Here is an 18741-nt window from a genome sequence, read left to right as displayed (position 1 = left end):
ATTAAATCAATTAAGATTAAGTGAACAGTCAACAACTCCATAATTCAACTTTGATACCAATATTTATTTTCCATATTTTTTTAGAAACTAAATTCAAATTCTCAAGATGTAGCAGTGATATTTCAACTCACCTTCACAGATTATTTTCTAGGTTCGAGAAAAATTGTTTAATGCCACAGCCATTAAACTATGATTTTTCATGACTGTTATAAATTACATTGCAATTTATCTTTCTACTATCCTCAAAGATTTCTCCGAGGCTTTCCTGCCCAAATACTTCTGAGATGCTATCATCATTGGAATTTTTTTACTTAATGCATACTCTAGAACGCCAATTGTGACCCCGGATTTTCCCCATCTTAAAGGCAAATTCTATACAAATTCTGGCCCTTCTGATGCCTCCTTTGTAATAATAATGGTTCGATGAAATGGTGGAATGAAACATAGATAAACAGGTGGTCCTGGCTTGTAGCACCTTAACTTTAAAATGTTGTAGATGTGAAAGATGACCAAAACCTAATTGTATAATGTGTCAAGTCCCTTCATTCCCTTAATGGCTAGAAATCTATTAATCGCTGTTGCCCAAGCCTCCACAACCTTCCTGGCCAGAGAATTTCAGAGATTCATTACCTCAGCTTGAAAATAATTCTCTTCATTTTATATTGAAATTTTGATCCTGGTCCTGGGCTCCTAAATTAGGGGAAACATCCTCCCTTCATTTAGGCCGCTAAGCCCTTTCAGAATTTTGTACGTTTTGATGTGATTTTCCCCCATTCTCCCTATCTATTCCCTTGGAACCAGTCAAGTGATTTATTTGCTGCATTCTCTCTATGAGAAAATATATATTTTCATGGAATCATACTGCATGGAAGCAGGCCCTTCAGCCATCTTGATCATGACAACCACGTTTTATAACCATCAGTCCTATTTGTCTGCATTTGGCCCATCCCATAACCCTCCAAAGTATCTTTCAAGCGTCGCAATTGCAATTGCCACAACAACTCCCTCCAGCTGCTCATTCCACAAATGTACTACCCTCTTGCTTGAAGAAATTAACCTTCAAATCTCTTAAATCTTTCCCCTCTCACCTTGAATCCATACCCTCTAGTACTGGACTGGTCCACCCTGGGAAAAAATATTGTGACCATTTATCTTATCTATGCCTCTGATGATTTTGTATATTGTACCTCCATAAGTTCATCCCTCAGCCTTCTGCATACTAGGGGTAAAAATCTCAGCCTCACCTTATAACTCAAGACTCCGAGTCCTGGTAACATCGTGGTGAACCTTTTCTGCACTTTCACGTGGTGAACCTTTTCTGATATCATCCAGCTTGATGATATCATTCTTATAGCAGGCCAACCAGAACTGCATATAGTATTCCAAAGGCGATCTCACCAAAATCTTGTACAACTGTCGTGTGACATCCCCAATCCAGTACTCAATACCCTTCCGCAGCATGGCACAACGGTAGAGTTGCTGCCTTACAGCGCCAGATACCCTTACGCTAGTTCTATGTTATCCCACTTTCACATTCTACACACTAAAGGCAATTTACAGAAGCCAATTAAGCCACAAACCTGCACCTCTTTGAAATGCAGGTTCCAGAGAAAACCGGAGCAATTGGAAAAGACCCATGTGGTCACAGGGAGCACCTGTAATCAGGATCGAACCTGGGTCTTTGGCGTTGTGAGGCAGCAGCTCCACCACTGCACTACTGTGCTGTCCTTTTTATTTTAGTAACCCGAGACAACTCCTGAAAGTGGGTTTAGGAAGTGGCATCTGAAGGGATGCATCCTGCTGTTTGGGTAATTTTGCAAAATAGAGCTGGCATACCATACATTCTCCTCCTGCTATATTTCCAATATGCAAATGATGTCATAGAAAACTAAAGTTTGGAGGCTACATTGATGTATTGCTTAATTTTCCAACGAAGAATGTCTCAGTGGATGCAGAAATTGTAGCTGAGGAGAGTGGATGTATATAAAGCTATTAAAAAAATCATTGAATTCAAATGATAGATCTAAAACTCTGTTAGCTCAACCAAAATTCCTGGTGATCATCTGGCCGTGGGAAGAAAATGGAAAAGAAAACACAAGATTGCATATTATTACGGCAGAATTACACAAGCAACAAGTTACATAATTTTCCTTTTTTTTGGTTGAGGAATAGATGTTAAACAGTATACTATGACTTTAATCTTTTCCAAATAGATTATGGTATCCACTTTAACAGACAGATAGGACCCTGATAACATCTTTTCCAACTTAGTGGTTCTGATGATGTGGCATTTCTACAATATTGTACCGAAATGTCAACCTGGATTTGTGAATCTTTTCACTTTAGGACTAAAAGTACTGCTATCAATCCATATTAGAAACATTCGGGGGAAGAACTTTGAGAATTATTCATAAATTCTTATAAACAAACACTTACCAGTGGCAGGGAGCTCTCCTTGGTAAGGCCGGTGCACAGAGAACAATCAGATTCATTTTTATCAGCACACGGTTCCTTCCTAACATTATTGCAATGGCAAAATGAGTTATCTGCAGTTATATTTCTGGGCACAAGGTTTCTTTCCAATGAATATTCTCTACTTTCTGTACTCCTGAAGCATGGTGCAGAAATATTAAAACTGTTCTTCTGAAGGTTTTTAATTTTTTCTTCATAATGTTGTATCGTTTCTTCAAGTTTGCTTTCCATGGTGCTCATTTGATTCTCATTTTCCTGTTGCAATTTCTTAACTCTCCTACAACTCACAAAACAAAAATAGTCAGTTCTACAACTTAACAGAATGTCTAATTGAGCAAACTTAACTGGACACACTATGCAGTGGAACTTGGTTATCCTTTCATCAGAGCATCAGGTAACAAATAAAATCATCTTAATAATTTGACTTTGATAGATGATTCTAAGCTTGCTGGCTGTTTTCTTTAGCTTTACATGGCTATCCTTGTGGATATTCAATCATATAGGAAGGGATCAACTCATCCAAACCCTATTTCTCCCTTATGAGGTCAATACAGGTTCATCAAAGGACAATGAACAAGTAATTTGCATGTAAATAACCACTCCTAAGTTTGTAAAACATTGCAAGTGCATTGAAAACTGCAATCACATGCTGGCCCGCTCTAATCACGAACTAAACACAGCGGGCTTAAATTTTGTTAACTTGTTTTCATACGTGTTTAACATGAAATTACCAAATTATAGTTTATAATAAATGGGGGTGAGGGAATAGTTTATGATATCATACATTATTGGAATCATTTTTAAGTAGCCTCTACCTCTTGAAGAACTGGTACAGTGTGACTGCAATCAAATTTATATTATGCTCAACTTTTCAAATGCCCTTTTGAAAACGATGGTAGAGGGGGAGGGGATGTATTTGACCTTCGCAAAATGTATGGTTATCTTTGCCATATCGATACAGATACGTGTTAGCAACAAAAATATTGTTTCTGCAAACTGTAGGTAAGGAATACATTACTCAATGTCCTAAACAGAATTTCTGAGATAAAACTCTAATCTTACATTGATCATTGATTTCAACTTGGTCTGCAGTAGTTATTGAATCACAATCCCCCTTTCCATCACACCATTCATTGTAACATCTCACCTGCTTCAATGGCTCTGAAGAATTTCTGCATCTTTCACTTTATTCACGTCCGTGCCAATACAATACTATCCTACACTATCCAAAACTAGCAGGAATATCACTAGAACACCTCACAAGAGCAACACTAAAATACTATCTTAGTTTGAACAATTGAAGTTGGTTCCAAGATACACATGCTTGGCAACAATACATGTCCTTTGGAAGGCACTATTATGGATAATATGGGGAAGGGACAGATCAAAATTGTGTCCTCTGGAAAGACTGGAATCTGTCTCAGGGAGAACCACATCTTCCTCTTATTCATTTAATCCCAACCACCAATATGATGATTGAGGTAATATCAAGGTGAAAATGATGTACTAAAAAGGATGATTGGTCAAAATATAGTACGTGAGAAGTTAGTGAACTAAGAAGCTGACACATTCTATAGACTCAATGATCAGAGTTTTGAGAGAAGTGGTTACAAAGATAGTATGTTTTGATTATCATCTTCTTTTGTATAACGGCTATCCTAAGGGCATCATTTACATAATCTATTTTCATAGGACATAGTGCATTTAACGATGACGTTCTTCAACACATTTCAATCTAATTCCTCACAGATGAAACACAGTAGGAGCATTACTTTTCTGATGATGAAAAGATATGACATTGAAAATGATAAGGTCTGAATTTTTGGGAAAAGTTGGAGTGGGTGGGCATGAAACAGATCCTTGCACATTGTGGGAAACCCCAGAGTAAGGCACTATATCAGGAGAACTGCAGAAGGGGCATCCAAACAAGCAACAAATAGGCAGCGGGGATGGCTGATGGACTCTGTAAAACATATTTACAGATTCTTCTAGCAGATGGCCCAACACAAACTCAGTGTAATTTTGCTGTAATTGCCAATGGACTTGGCTGTTTCTAGTAAGTTTAGGCTGGCGGGGAAGCTACCACTGCTCCCTAATTCAGTCTGAAATAATGCGTTGGCCTTGATAGACTTTATCGGAAGTTGACTTGCATACTTAAAGAGCACCCTGCAAGTTTGGAGTGAGTGACCTTGGAACTTGCAATTCAAAACTGTGGTCAGACTGGGCAAGTTCCCAACTCCAATTTATCTATCTTTTCTCACCACATCCATCTAACTAAAAATCATGGCAAGATTAAAAATAAGGAAATAAAATTAAGGATTCTGTCACTGCAGTGTGTGGAACTTATTAATCTTTAAGAGAGTTACAGACCTCATGGATCCCAACAGTGCATGAACAATAATTAATGTGACACCTTTGAGTGTATTTGGGTGATGAGTGATCAAGTGAGTGGTGGCACTGAATATTTTGGAATGATTAAATTGAATTTTCAAATGTGGTTGTCAACAAGATTATCAATAAAATACTGTCAAAAATCAACGGTGTAAAACATCTTTATTGACCAATGCTGCAAAGATGAATATTGAGACTTTAAGAAATCAAGTCATTATTAAAATTAAACACCATTAAAAATAATAATATAGTGATTATATTGCTAGTGACCCTTGATGTCACTATAAAAAACCTCACATAACAAATAAGATCAGTGTCAGATATGGACTAAATGGGTCAGATTCTGAAGCCAAAAATCAAATCAAACAGGATTCAAATAAATTTAAAGTTTGGCATGATAAACAAACATGAAAGGCAGTAAGGAAGGCAAATTAACTTGAATAAAGTGAATTAAAAATTATTCAACATCATGAAATCTATAAAGTTTTTTTAATGCCCATGGAAGTATTATTTTCCACACAAGACCCAAGGCAGATTGCACATCTGTATTTTACACGTGATTTTCAAGATCTCACCTATTTTATGGAATAGAAAAAGTCAACAATGCAATTGAGGGAGGGTAGGTGAATTAGAGAATATTATGATGGGAAGGAAGAGAGAATGGATTGAGATAATTATTGAGGGTGAGGTAGGTTTAGTTTGAAATCACCATTGAAAATATTTTAAAGTAAAACTTCACTAGAACAAGATGCTAAGAAAACAGGGCTGCCTTTAATATCACAGATATCTCCAATGTTATGGTTAAAGCCTACCTCAGCGTTCTAGCATTTTATGCACAGTTTGTAGACATGATATCAACACACGAGCTTCTCACTTTTTATATCAATACATATATCCAGCAGCCATTGCAAGACTAAGAACAAAAAATCCCAAGTTGCGGTTATGGTTGCACTTTAAACCCAATTGCAAATGAAATTCTACAGCCTAGTGCACTATAATCATTGCCCTGTGGGATAGATATTATAGGCCTGTATCTTTCACCATTTCTGAATGCTTATTGAAAATAAACTACTTTTGAAATGTGGACAATGTTACAACATGAAAACCTAAATTTGTGAAAATACAAGCACACATAGCAATGTGACTGTCTAAAACTATCTAATATTGCTGGGCAGTGAGTGATATTGTTGCTGCTTCAGTAAATGCTGAGGCAGTTTACAGAAAACAAAAAATATTAAAATATATTTTTCAAAAGTTAACAATTCTGAAATTCAGAGTCATCCCAGAGAAAGGAGATCAGGAGTTGACTGCTCCAAGAAAAATCTTTAGAGCAAATGCAAATATGGAAACAAGCAAAGTGCAAATGCAAATATAGAAACAAGCAAAGAAAAATTATCAAGTTAAAGAGGTGCATTTTTGCCAGGGCATATCGCAAAAAATAATTTAGCAGAAAGCATTAACTTCAATGAAAAAAATGAGGTCGACTATTATACCCAGATTTTTTATGCCCTCACAAAAAACATCTATATAAACTTCATTAATATCAAAGAATTAGGTGATTGTCACTTATTACAAACAAATTAAATATTACCACTAGCCATCCTATTGCTTCTTCAGATAACACTTGGGTTTATAAAGGTTATTCTCATTTTCTACTAACACTTGGATCTGTTTTTACATTGGTCAGTAACATAGTTTGTCTAATGACAGGGATTAGATTGCAACAGCTATGGCTAACAAAGGTCTGTGCACTGAAAGTTGGTGCATTGGATTCTGCTTCATTGATTCGTGGCTGCGGTCTATCCTTCTGAAGTGGAGGTGCTGTTCCAAAGAAATTAGCATGCATGTAATGGATTCCCTTACAAGATAAAGGATTCCTTATTAATGCAATGAATAATCTTAAAATGGAATATGGGAGTTTAAAATTCTGTATTAGTATACTTAACCATTAGTACACTTGACAACATATATTTGCAGGGGCCACCTCAATGAACAGGAAACAAACTGCCTGAGTCAGACAAAATCTGTGGAGATAATGGTTTAGTCAGCGTTTTGGACGAGACTCTGCATCAGGATTCTGACGCAGACAACTAGACTGCAGATGCTCTAATCTAACACAAAAATCAAACTGATCACCAATATAGACTGTAGCGAGCTCTATTCCACAAAGAGCTACAAGCAGATTTGACAGATGGTTAAAATAGGTAAACCTTGATGCAAAAAGAATATTGAGTTTCCAAAATTAAACATTCTGGCCTAGAAAATGGATCAATCTGCACGATTTTTTTTCAAATTGGTTTTACCGGGTAGTTTGCATCAGAGTTCATTTTCAGATAAAATCACAATAATTGGTAAACTGATATGTGCTCTTCCATATGCAAATCATCCTAACTCAGCCGACATTTTTTTGACATCAGTCATGCACCCAATGAATGCTGTTCAAAAATGTAGCAAAATTCTACTGCAAAAGAGTTAATGGCTCTCTAAATCTGAATGCTGTGTGGAAGATTAATTATGCAGCCTTAACATTAAAGGGTTGGTTGGTTCCTCTGAACAGTAATTAGCCTGATTTTCTTTTTCTAAATGTTGCTCCCAAAACCAATTTATTTTGGAAATAGATTGTTCTTTCTTATTGATGTAAATTGGAGGTCTTGATGCAACAAGCAATCATCATTAAATATTCACAAAAAAACATATGCAGGTTTACACTATAATATTAATCCTTTGCTTACGGCATCTGCCAGCCTAACATTTCAATATTCAAGTTAATGGAAGGGATAGAATTGGCCAATTCCTTCACTATTGCACACTTTTTGTTCAATGGATAGCTGTGCTGAATGCTGTAATCTTTAGATGTGAGCTCAGCCTGCACCTCAGTGGAGTGATCCCAATCACAGCACAGAACTCAATTAGGCCAGACGATCACGAAGAATCGTCCAGTCACGTAGGAGTGTGTTGCGTCCTCTCCCTCCTGTTAATTCCCTTATCGCCTCTGTAATCTTTTATATAGTTGTACTGTGGATGTCACAGGGACAGTGCTTGAAGCAATCAGCATGACTATGACACAGCAGCCATAACATCTTACGTTCATTAGTTTTTTGCGGGATATTCAATTGGACATTAGTGTTTAAGCAATATATATTCAAGATGCCAAAAGAGAGTGAAATCCAGTTTCTAGGCATGTGCTCAATAATAGTTGAAACAAAATTGTACAAACATCCATATTACCTGCTTTCGTGTTCTTTCATCTCTGCTACAGCATGTTGTGTATGGCGGAGAGCTGCTTCATACTTTTCCTGGCTAGTCCTGGTGGACATTTCCAGTTCTGCCTTTAATTTCACCAAGTCCTTCTGCAACAGTTTGTTGTCATAACCCAGTTTATGGATAGAGGCTGCATAAGTATTCTGAAGTTCCTTCAATTGATTATTTTCTATCTGCAAGGCGATAATAAATACACTGAAACACTATCAATCTTATGTTGGATGATTGGTCAATCAATAAAGGGCAAAAAGGGCTTTATTGATCGTTCTCTATAAACTTCTAAATTAATTTTTCATAAAATGTGAAAGTAAGAAAACCATAGTTATGTCAAGCATATTACTAAAACAAACCACAAATTGGTGTATTCATAAATCAATGGCTTGAATTTAGACAATAGAAGTTATGAACCAAAAGAGCTATAAGATGACATGTCAACGGGGACTATGCCACTGAAAAATGACTAAGGACTTCAGGTAAGCAGTCGGTCAATCTACTATTAAAGCAGTTCGTCGATACGATTTTAGAATCTGTTTTTCAGCATGCTTTCCTCATATCATATCATATCATATATATACAGCGCGGAAACAGGCCTTTTCGGCCCACCAAGTCCGCGCCAACCAACGATCCCCGCACACTAACACTATTAACACTATCCTACACACTAGGGACAATTTTTACATTTACCCAGCCAATTTACCTACATACCTGTACGTCTTTAGAGTACAGTCACGTCACTTCCATTCCGCTAGTAATTTAATTTAAAAGAACAGAACAGGATTAGGTAATGGTGGAATGCTACTTGCCATTTCCATGGAGTTGACACTAAAGTGGGTTGTATTGTTGATAGCGAGATGGTTGTCAAAATTGCAGCAGGATCTTGACTGCAAAACCTACACAGTGAATGACAGGGCTCTGGAGGAGGGGTGGAGTATTGTAGAGCAGAGGGTTCGAGGAGTGCAGCTACTTAGTTTCTTGAAATTAGCATCACAAGTAAATAGACTGGTCAAGAAGGCTTTCGACACATTGGCCTTCATCAGTCAGTGTATTGAGTATAGAAATTAGGAGGTCATGTTACAGTTGTACAAGACGCGAGGCCATATTTAAAGTATTGTGTTCAGTTTTGGTCATTCTGTTGCAGGAAAGATCGTGTTAAGTGGGAAGGGTGCAGAAAAGATTTACAAGGGCTTGAGCTATAGGGAGAGGTTGAGCAGGCTAGGACTTTATTCATTGGAACACAGGAGGAACAGGTGTATAAGAGCATGAGAGGAATTGATAGGGTAAATGCACAGTTTTTTACTCAAAGTAGGGGAATTGAGAACCAGAGGACATAGGTTTAAGGTGATGGGGAGAAAGTTTTAATAGGAACCTGAGGGGCAACTTTTTTTACACGAAGGATGTTAGGTATAGGAAACGAGCTGCCGGAGGACGTAGTTAGGGTAGGTATTATCACGACATTTAAGAAACATTTAGACAGGTACATGGATAGGATAGGTTTTGAGTGATAAGGGCCAAACTCAAGCAGGTGTAGATGGGGCATGTTGGCTGGCTGGGCAAGTTGGGACAAAGGGCCTGTTTCCAAGCTAATTCCATGACTCTACAAATGGGGTTGCCATTCACACATCAGTTCTCCATGGTATAAAGCCAAGGGCTGTATGTTAAGTGTATTCAGGCGGTCTATTTTTGGAGTCATAGCTCCTGACAGATTCAATGGTGAGTCCAGAAATGGAGTGGACAGCCAGCTATGCCAGCACCTGACATTTAGGATGTCTTAAACAGCCAGGTATGACCATGCCAAGTATGATATCCTGCCATCCCCTTTGGAATCAGCGGCACAGCAATATTGTAAAAAGTCTGATGTGGTGATATGTGAAAAGCCAAATCAAATATAACCTCCTAATGCATTTTTGTAGTCATTAACATTTATAATGGCATTTATATCCACTTATTCATCCTTTTAGCTGAATAACATTGCACATTGCTTGTCAGAAAGCAAAATGCACAATAAAATCAGAGAATTTTGATTCATACATTGGCAAACTATGTCTACTTGTTATAGTTTAAAAAAATGTATAATCTTCCACAACAAAGCCATCTCATTTTTGATGATTCCTTTCCATTTACCATAGCTCTTTGGCCTTCCAAAGTTTGCAACATTTCCTTTAAATGTTTATTCTCTGCTTTAAGAGATTCAAGCTGGTCCATGGCCTCCTAGAATTCAGATAAAACCATGAGTTGCACAGTTTACAACAAAGACTTAATGTAATTTGAATTAAAAATTGTGTTCACACATGATGAATGGTTAATTTTCTAATTTCACACACGTCAGGCATCCTTTGCATATTCTTACAAACATTGGAAGAGCATTAAAAAGAATGATGGCTACCACAAATGCAGGCTGCCATGCATATTTGTCAAGCCAAATATTATTATGCATTTAAGTTACAGCCATCTAAGATTAAAATGGATCTTGCTGATTCATGTGAGTTATCTGTTTCTAGACAGATCTGCTGCCAATAGCAGGTAAACTGTTCTCTTCCAGGTTTCAGAACAAACAATCTCATTGTTCTCAACTCCAACTCAGAGCTTCTCATAGATAGGAGCAATTTTAAAGAATACTTTTCAGCAACCATTGTGAAGAGACTTTTAATTGAAAATATTCTCCAGCATGGTAATATCACATCTTGGACAAAATCTTAATTTGATGTTGTGATCAAATGCCACCATTCTTGACGACGTATTTCAATCTACTTTTGTTTGCTTTTACCTTATGGCCGAGCAAAAGGAAGAAAAATGGAGAATTACACAATAAAGACAGTGAACAATGAAGGCCTCTTAAATATGCTATGATATGTAATTATAAAGGTTCAAATTGATTGTGTATAAATTGTGAAGGTACATCATTTTACAGAAAACACGGAATATATCATCATTTTTTTAGCACAACATTTTTGAAAAGTTAATTTAGCTACAGAAAAGTTTACCATGATTATCGGAAGCTGCAAGAGCCCTTGTGTTAAGAATTAATTCTGATTCACCGTTAATTTATCCATTAAAGTATTAAGAATATAAAGTTTAAGAAAATAATAAAGTTTTACTGACCCAATATTCAGCTGATATTTGATCTCTTTTTTCCTCTTCAGTTTTGAGTTTCTTTTCCAGATGAGCGGTTTTCTCTGTGACAGTTGCTATGGTGATTTCTTTTTGATCAAGCACTGTAGAGAGGTTAGAGACCTCCGTTCTAATTCCCACCATCTCAGAGCTATGCGACTGCTCCTTCTCACAGAGGCAATTCCTCAACTACAATAGAATATTAAAAAACTGTTCAGAATATTTTTCAGATCATATGTTTTCATCTATAATATACTGCTAAACACTTAAAGCAACTAAATTTTAAGGGAATATAGCACAGGAGATGCTACATTCATACAATACGATTTTATAATTAGAAGGTGGAAGAGAGCATTATCCTTTTTCTTCTGATATTCTAGTTCAAATCCACAAGGGAATAAGGATGGTTTACATTACCGTTAAAAGATTCTTATATCTGGAATGGTGGTCGTTATCATCACACATTTATCCGAAATTCTGAACAAAATCAAAGTAGCAATTACAAAATATAGGGTATATGGAAAGATGCAATTTTACAGCGTTTTTTCTAAATGAGGTTAAAATAAATTGTTTGATTGGAATTCTGACTATTATTAATGGATCAACTTATGGAAGAAAATTATTAAACAGCAAAATTACATCTTCTCTTTCTACTTTTATATGTATTTCATGTTGTCAGGAGCCAAAACTCCTGCTTGTTTCTTTACTTTACTTTGTCCTGGAGTGGTGACCATGTCATAAGGTCATAAGGAGTAGGAGTAGAATTAGGCCATTCGGCCCATCAAGTCTACTCTGCCAGTCAATCATGGCTGATCTATCTCTCCCTCCTAACCGCATTCTCCTGCTTTCTCTCCATAACCTCTGACACCTGTACTAATCAAGAATCCATCTATCTCTGCCTTAAAAATATCCACTGACTTGGCCTCCACAGCCTTCTGTGGCAAAGAATTCCACAGATTCACCACACCTTCACCACCTAAAGAAATTTCCCCTCATCTCCCTAAAAGAACGTCCTTTATTTCTGAGGCTATTCTAGGACCTCTAGTCCTAGACTTTCGCACTAGTGGAAACATCCTCTCCACATCCACTCTATCCAAGCTTTTCACTATTCTATATGTTTCAATGAGGTTCCCCCCTCATTCTTCAAAACTCCAGCATATACAGGCCCTGTGCTGACCAATGCTCATCATAGGTTAACCTACTATGTGCATGTTATAACTGAGAATACAGCACAATCAAACGCAGGAAAAATATAGAGATCCTAGCAATGAAGTTTGAATTCTTTGATTTTTCTGGGAGATTTAATGATTGGTGACATGGTTAGGGTGTAGTAGAAGGAAGGAAAGTATGGGGCATGACGTACAGAAGTTAGGCCACAGCAACAATAGACTGCTGCAATGGAGTTATTGGTCAGTTCCTGCGCTTTGTTTAATGACATTTGTATGTCCTTCATTTTACAAAAGTTCTATTTTGTATAATTTGTGTTTTGATACCAAATATTAAAATAATGCAGTTAAATATCACAAACAGTAATGAAGTTTACAAATACTGCAACTATTAAAACTATCAATTCTTTTCAATCTCTGAATTTTGAGTCATTTTGTGACTCATGGTTGCTGAAAGTTTCTTGTCATTAATGTATGGCAGCAAAGGAAAAAAAAGAAATCTCGAGGTTTCTTATGCAGATCAGCTTTCAAAAAGGTGATACAGATCAAATATCATTAAATTGTAATTTTTCACAGCCAAGTAATAACGCAAACTGAATAACGTAAAATGTAAAATGTCTAAACTTACCTTACTGATTTCCTTGTTCCCTTCCATGTACTCATTCTGCAATATTTGCAACTCTTCGTCTTTTCTGCTGAGCTCATTCTTCTGCTGATCGCAATACGTATGTGTTAAATCAAGCCTATAACAAAACAATGCATACTTTCATTTTCATGTGATCTTAAATCAAAACAATTTAATTTTCATGCAATTTAGAGAAATTTTGATGCTAACAAGCATTTAGGAATGCGAACCTAGCAATAATTGAATAAAAACTAATCCCTCAGTCTAAATCAATGTTGTGAATGAACAAATTTGATAAAGCAAAAACAAAGAACTGCAGATGTTGGAATCTTGAGCAAAATACAAAGTGCTGGAGTAACTCAGTGTATCAGGCAGCATCTGTAGATCTGTGGAGGGAATGGATGGGTGACGTTTCGGGTTGGACCCCTTCTTCAGACTCAACATATTTTATAACTTTTGGCAAACTTTAAAAGCAATAATGTTATTAATTACTACAATTATTTTTTGTGCTGGTTACAAAATTTGTATTAAAATTGTGGAGTTTCGCCAAAAAATTATAGAACATCCATGGGATCAGTCATCCCTTGTTCACCAAGGTCTGAAAGAAGTATCATGTTGTGTGACACATTAGTTGTATAAAGACCAGCAGAATGCCTGCATTGTAAAAATACCATTGCATTGCCAGTGTGGGGTGTGGCAGGCACAAGATTAATATAAAGGGTTCACAGATGAATAAATTCTATTGTGTCAAGGAATTAGTCCATAGTAAAATCCATAACAACTTCACCAAATATATCAACATAAATTTTAGGAGAGAAAAATATGTTGCAAATAAATACCAAACAGTTTAAAAAAGTCTGAAAAAGTAATAATGGGAAAATAATATGATTAAATATGACAACAAATGAATTGAAAAACACAGTCAAAATTAATCGTTACATTTTACAGATTCTGAGAGGATTTTAATTTAAGATACAAACAACCACTGTGTTATGGGGGAGAGGGGGGGGGGGAGGGGGGAGGGGGGGGGGAAGTGACCCCATCCTAGAAAACAGTTTGTTTTGTGATTTACTGAAATCCAAAGCTGCGTTATTGAATCAAGAAATGAGAATTGATAAATAATACATGGTGTCTATTTATTTGGGGGGTTTTTCACACAAGTTCTGTGTGAGCAAATTTTATTGTGTATCTCAAATTTTCAGACAATGATTTGTGAATTCTGTGAGGGCATATTTGCATTACTTGAAACGATGTTACATGGGGGTTGCAAGTACACGCACATCCATACAGTAGGATATAAATAAGTCACTTTATGTCACAATTAACAACTCCCGGGAAGTCAAATTAATTAGTCATTTCTGAGCTTGATTCCGTTGTTGAGCTATATTCAGATAATGATACATCAATCTGACTAGTCATCAATGAGGCTTTCTTGAACAAATCTCCAGTCAGTCAAGGCTGAACAGGATAACCGAAAGACAAGATCACAGATTGTTTACCCTTTTATAAGAATATTGCTCCTTGTGTTTCATAGTTATCTTAGTTCCATTTCCTTGGAACTATACTGTGTCACATCGTTATTTGACTTTCCTCTGGATTCTGAATATCCAGAAACTTTGTGCCTATCTTTATCCAAGCACTCTGCAGTCTTTTAGCACATCTATTTCCTCCATTCCTGGAGAACGTGGATAGGTGATGCTTTGGATCAGGACCCTTCTTCACACTGATTGTGGTGGAGGGAGAATGCTGGAATAGAGGCGAGGCAATCCTGCTTAATCTATTGGTTGCTAACCATGATAACTGTCCTTCCTATTCCTATACTGACTTTTCTGTCCTGGGCCTCCTCCATTGCCAGAGTGAGGCCATGTGCAAACTGAGAGAACAGCACCTCTTACAGTATTCTACTTGGGTAGCTTACAACTCAATGGTATGAAGATTGAATTCTCCAATTTTAGGTAACTAACCTGCAAACACACAACCTTCTCTTCCACTCCCCCCCCTTCCCATCTTTCTTCACTGTGGCCCACCTGGATGCGCGTCCATTTCTCCTATTCCCCTACCCTCCCACCCTCCCCTCCACCCATATTCCTAACTCTGTCTAACCTTATGTTCCATCCTTATCTCACATTTTTGATCTATTCATCTCTTTTGAGCAATCGTGCCAATCAACCACCCTCATTTGTATCCACTTGTCACTTGCCAAACTATGTCCTGCTCCCATCTTTCTTCCAGCTTTCTCCCACCTCCATCCCCCATCAAGTCTGATGAATGATCCTGACCCAAAGCGTCGTCTTTCCGTGTTCTCCAGAGATGCTGTCGTTTTGGTCAACCAGCATCTCCATTTCCTTGTATCTATATTTCCTCCATTCATCTCCCACCCACTATTTTACTCTTAATTTTGTTGGAAACCTGTATATTCTAATTTGTCAGCTCATGGTTCGTGACTACCCCTGCACATTCCTTCAGCACGAGTCAACCAACACCTAAACAACCAATTTATTGTTACCCTTTGTTTTTTGCCCCTTAACCAATCCTCTATCCACTGCAGTATTACCTTTAACTTTGTGAGCCTATACCTTGTATACCTTGTGAGCCTATACCTTGTATAAAATGCTTTTCTATGGGACCAAGAAGCTCTATTGGATTTATTAGGAAAATATTTACCTCAAAAACAATGTCCATGTTATCATTTTTGCCTAATCATATTATGGTTTTGTTTTTGAAATGTGGTATTACAACTTCTGCAAGACAATTCCAATATTTTCTCTCTCCCTGTTATTTTTTATATGTCATTGCTATAGTTACTATCTTGCAGTCTACTCTGACTGCTTCAGAATCAGGGGAAGTTTGTAAGATTATCTCTAATGCATTTTCTAAGTGAGTAATTACCTCCTATAGAGCCTTGCGACACAGTGTATCTAGTTCTGGGAACATATCCAGCAATTTCTCTTTTGTATTATTCTATTACTAGAGGTTCCATTCTGTAAATTAGAACCTCAGTTTCCCTGCTACATTTACTGAGTTTTTGCAGTGAAGACCTAAAATCATTAAGGCCTCAACATTTCTTTGTTCCCCATTATACGTTTCCTATCATTGTTTCTGTGGAATCCAATTTCATTTTTGCTTATCTCTCTTTGCACAGTTGTAAAGGGTCTTTCTTTTTAATACAGTAAACCCTCATGATTACGGAGCTTTTTAAAATGGATTTGAGTTATCGTGGACAGACCTTTACTGCTAGGCCAGGCTGCCAACACCACCCCCGGCCCAAACCACCTCCCCGGCCACTTCCAGGCTGGGCTGCCAATGCAACACCCGGCCCACAACGCCATCCCCGGCCGCTTCCAGGCTGGACCTACCAACCTTCACTACCAGGCCGGGCTACCAATGCTGGCCCGCATCACCACCCTGCCTGCTTCCAAGCCAGGCCTACTGCCACCACCACCAGCCCACATCTTCCTCGATCACTTCCAGGCCGCGCCTGCCACTGTCGACCCTTACCTGCACTCCAGGCCACAACCGATGGCTACGCCAAACCTCCCTTCTCTCCCAGCTGGCAGCCGGCAGCAGGCCCGAGCCGTCAACTCACCTGGATTTCAGGACCAGTTCCAGACCGAGAGTCTGAAGAAGGGTCTCGATCCATAAGATCACCTATCCATGTCCTCTAGAGACGCTGGCAGATCCGCTGAGTTAATCTAGCACTTAGTGTCTTTTTCGGTATTAACTAGCATCTACAGTTCTTTGTTTCTGCTACTTATACAACAAAACTATATTACTTGGTAATTGCTAATTCGGTTATAATGGACACCATTCCCGCCCCATGGTCAGTTACACCAAGGACTTACTGTATTTTCCCTTCTAATTTATCATCTTCTCTCAAATTTTTTATCATTAAATGCTACTTCTTAAAAGTCACCCAATCATCAGACTTTGTGGCAACGTTAAAACCGCTTTCCTTTTATTTGATATTATTCTTAACATGAGTTAACAAGGACTTATTATTTTTTCATGGAGTTTTTTAAATTTATCAATAAAAGATATATTTTGATAATTTTGGGATGCTTGTCATCATTTATCAAGAGCCAAACAATTTAGTCTAATTAAGACACAAAGTACAGGAGTAACTCAGTGCGTCGGGCACTATTTCTGGAGGACATGGATAGGTAATGTTTCACCTCAGGACCCTTCAGACTGATTGTAGTGGAGGCAAGGGAGGGGGAGGGTAAGAAAGCTGGAAGAGAGATGGAGAATGGGACAAAGCCTGGCAAGTGAGAGATGGATATAGGTGAGAAGGGTTAACAATTAGCAGATGGTTGGACAAAAACAAGAGCTGAATAGACAATGCGTGAGATGAGGATAGAAGAGGCATGAAAATGTGAAGGCATAGGCAGGAAGATAAGTGCGAGTGAAAGGGCGAAGAGGAGAAATAGGTGAGCATCCAGGTGGAGAACTGGGGAGGAAAAGGATGGGGGAACAATTTCTTCCCAAATGTTATCAGGCAACTGAACCATCCCCTCACCAGCTAGAAGATCTCCCATCTACCTCATTGGAGACCTGTGAACTATCTTTTATCGGACTTTATCTTGCACCAAATGTCTTTTATCAGACTTTATCTTGCATTAAATGTTGTATCCTTTATCTGTACACTGTGGATGACTTGATTTTCATTGACTGGATAGCATGCAACAAAAAGTTTTTCACTGTACCTCAGTACACGTGACAATAAACTAAACTAAATTAAGTTTTGCACACTGTTCAATTCACCACACCTCTATTGCTTCCCAACCCAGAATCATGATTTAAACACCAAGAATCATACGCTTCATTTCGCCTACATACTCCTAAGAAACGTTGCAGAACACAAACACATTTCTCAAACCTGACACACAATGCCAGCTATTCGAGTATTACTACTATAACAAACAGACAAATTGCACAATACTCAAAAGACACACTTTTTAACAAAAGGTTATGCAATAGAAGCGAATTATCCTCAATCTGGAGGGACTGTCTAAGAAAAATAAAAATACAATTTGAGTCAGCAGGAATGAATGTTGTGAGAAATAATGTTTTCTGTTCATTGAAGAAATATGCCAACCAATATGGAAAAGGCCACTTGCAGAGGTTGGGCCCTGGAAGAACTAAAGTCATGGACAATGAGAGTATCTACATACCTAATTCATCTCCTTTTAACTCATTTTACTCATTCCACAATCTGCTCTGACAGAGAAGCTATTCATGATGTTTAATTTCTTCTCTCCTCTCAATATCAGCCTTGCATTGTTTCTTTTCTCTTCCACACAATAAAGAGTTGCAATCTGCCCAGTATGTGGAATCAAAACACTAAGTTTATGAAAGTGAAAACATACCACTACTTGATTTGCAGAAATTGGCTCTGATACCAACAGTGTGTAATTTAGCAATGGAGGTGGGTCCTACAATTGTTGAGACACCTGGCACAAATGGCCTGCATGCAAGAAAAGAGAAAGCATCACACAGATGCTTCTTTGCCAGATTGGGAGTTTGTATGCAACTTCAGTTGCATAGGATCCAGATATGGATTGCAATATGCCAGGCAAGAAGGCAGTTGATGGAGTACTCACCAAAATCTGCCTACAACAGGAACCAGGACAGAAAGTCAATGGTACTTTATTGTCACATGTACCCAACCACAGTGAAATCTTTTTTTCTGCGCAGTTCAGTATCAATCCTGCTATACAT

The 18741-nt window shown here is 37.7% G+C and overlaps 1 protein-coding gene across 1 annotated transcript in view; it reads right to left on the bottom strand.

Annotated features, from left to right (window-relative positions):
- LOC144595576 (deuterosome assembly protein 1-like) overlaps positions 1–18741 on the bottom strand; it is a 66108-nt gene that overhangs the window by 4530 nt on the left and 42837 nt on the right. The window contains exons 8-12 of the mRNA XM_078403136.1: positions 13027–13141; positions 11224–11421; positions 10246–10332; positions 8092–8297; positions 2437–2749 (exon numbers count right to left, since the gene is read on the bottom strand). Of these exons, the coding sequence (XP_078259262.1) occupies positions 2437–2749; positions 8092–8297; positions 10246–10332; positions 11224–11421; positions 13027–13141 (919 nt within the window). The remainder of the gene's footprint in view (positions 1–2436; positions 2750–8091; positions 8298–10245; positions 10333–11223; positions 11422–13026; positions 13142–18741) is intronic.

Source organism: Rhinoraja longicauda, chromosome 7 (genome assembly GCF_053455715.1).
Source record: "Rhinoraja longicauda isolate Sanriku21f chromosome 7, sRhiLon1.1, whole genome shotgun sequence".
NCBI lineage: Eukaryota > Metazoa > Chordata > Chondrichthyes > Rajiformes > Arhynchobatidae > Rhinoraja > Rhinoraja longicauda.
This window is presented reverse-complemented; position numbering and strand designations above follow the sequence as displayed.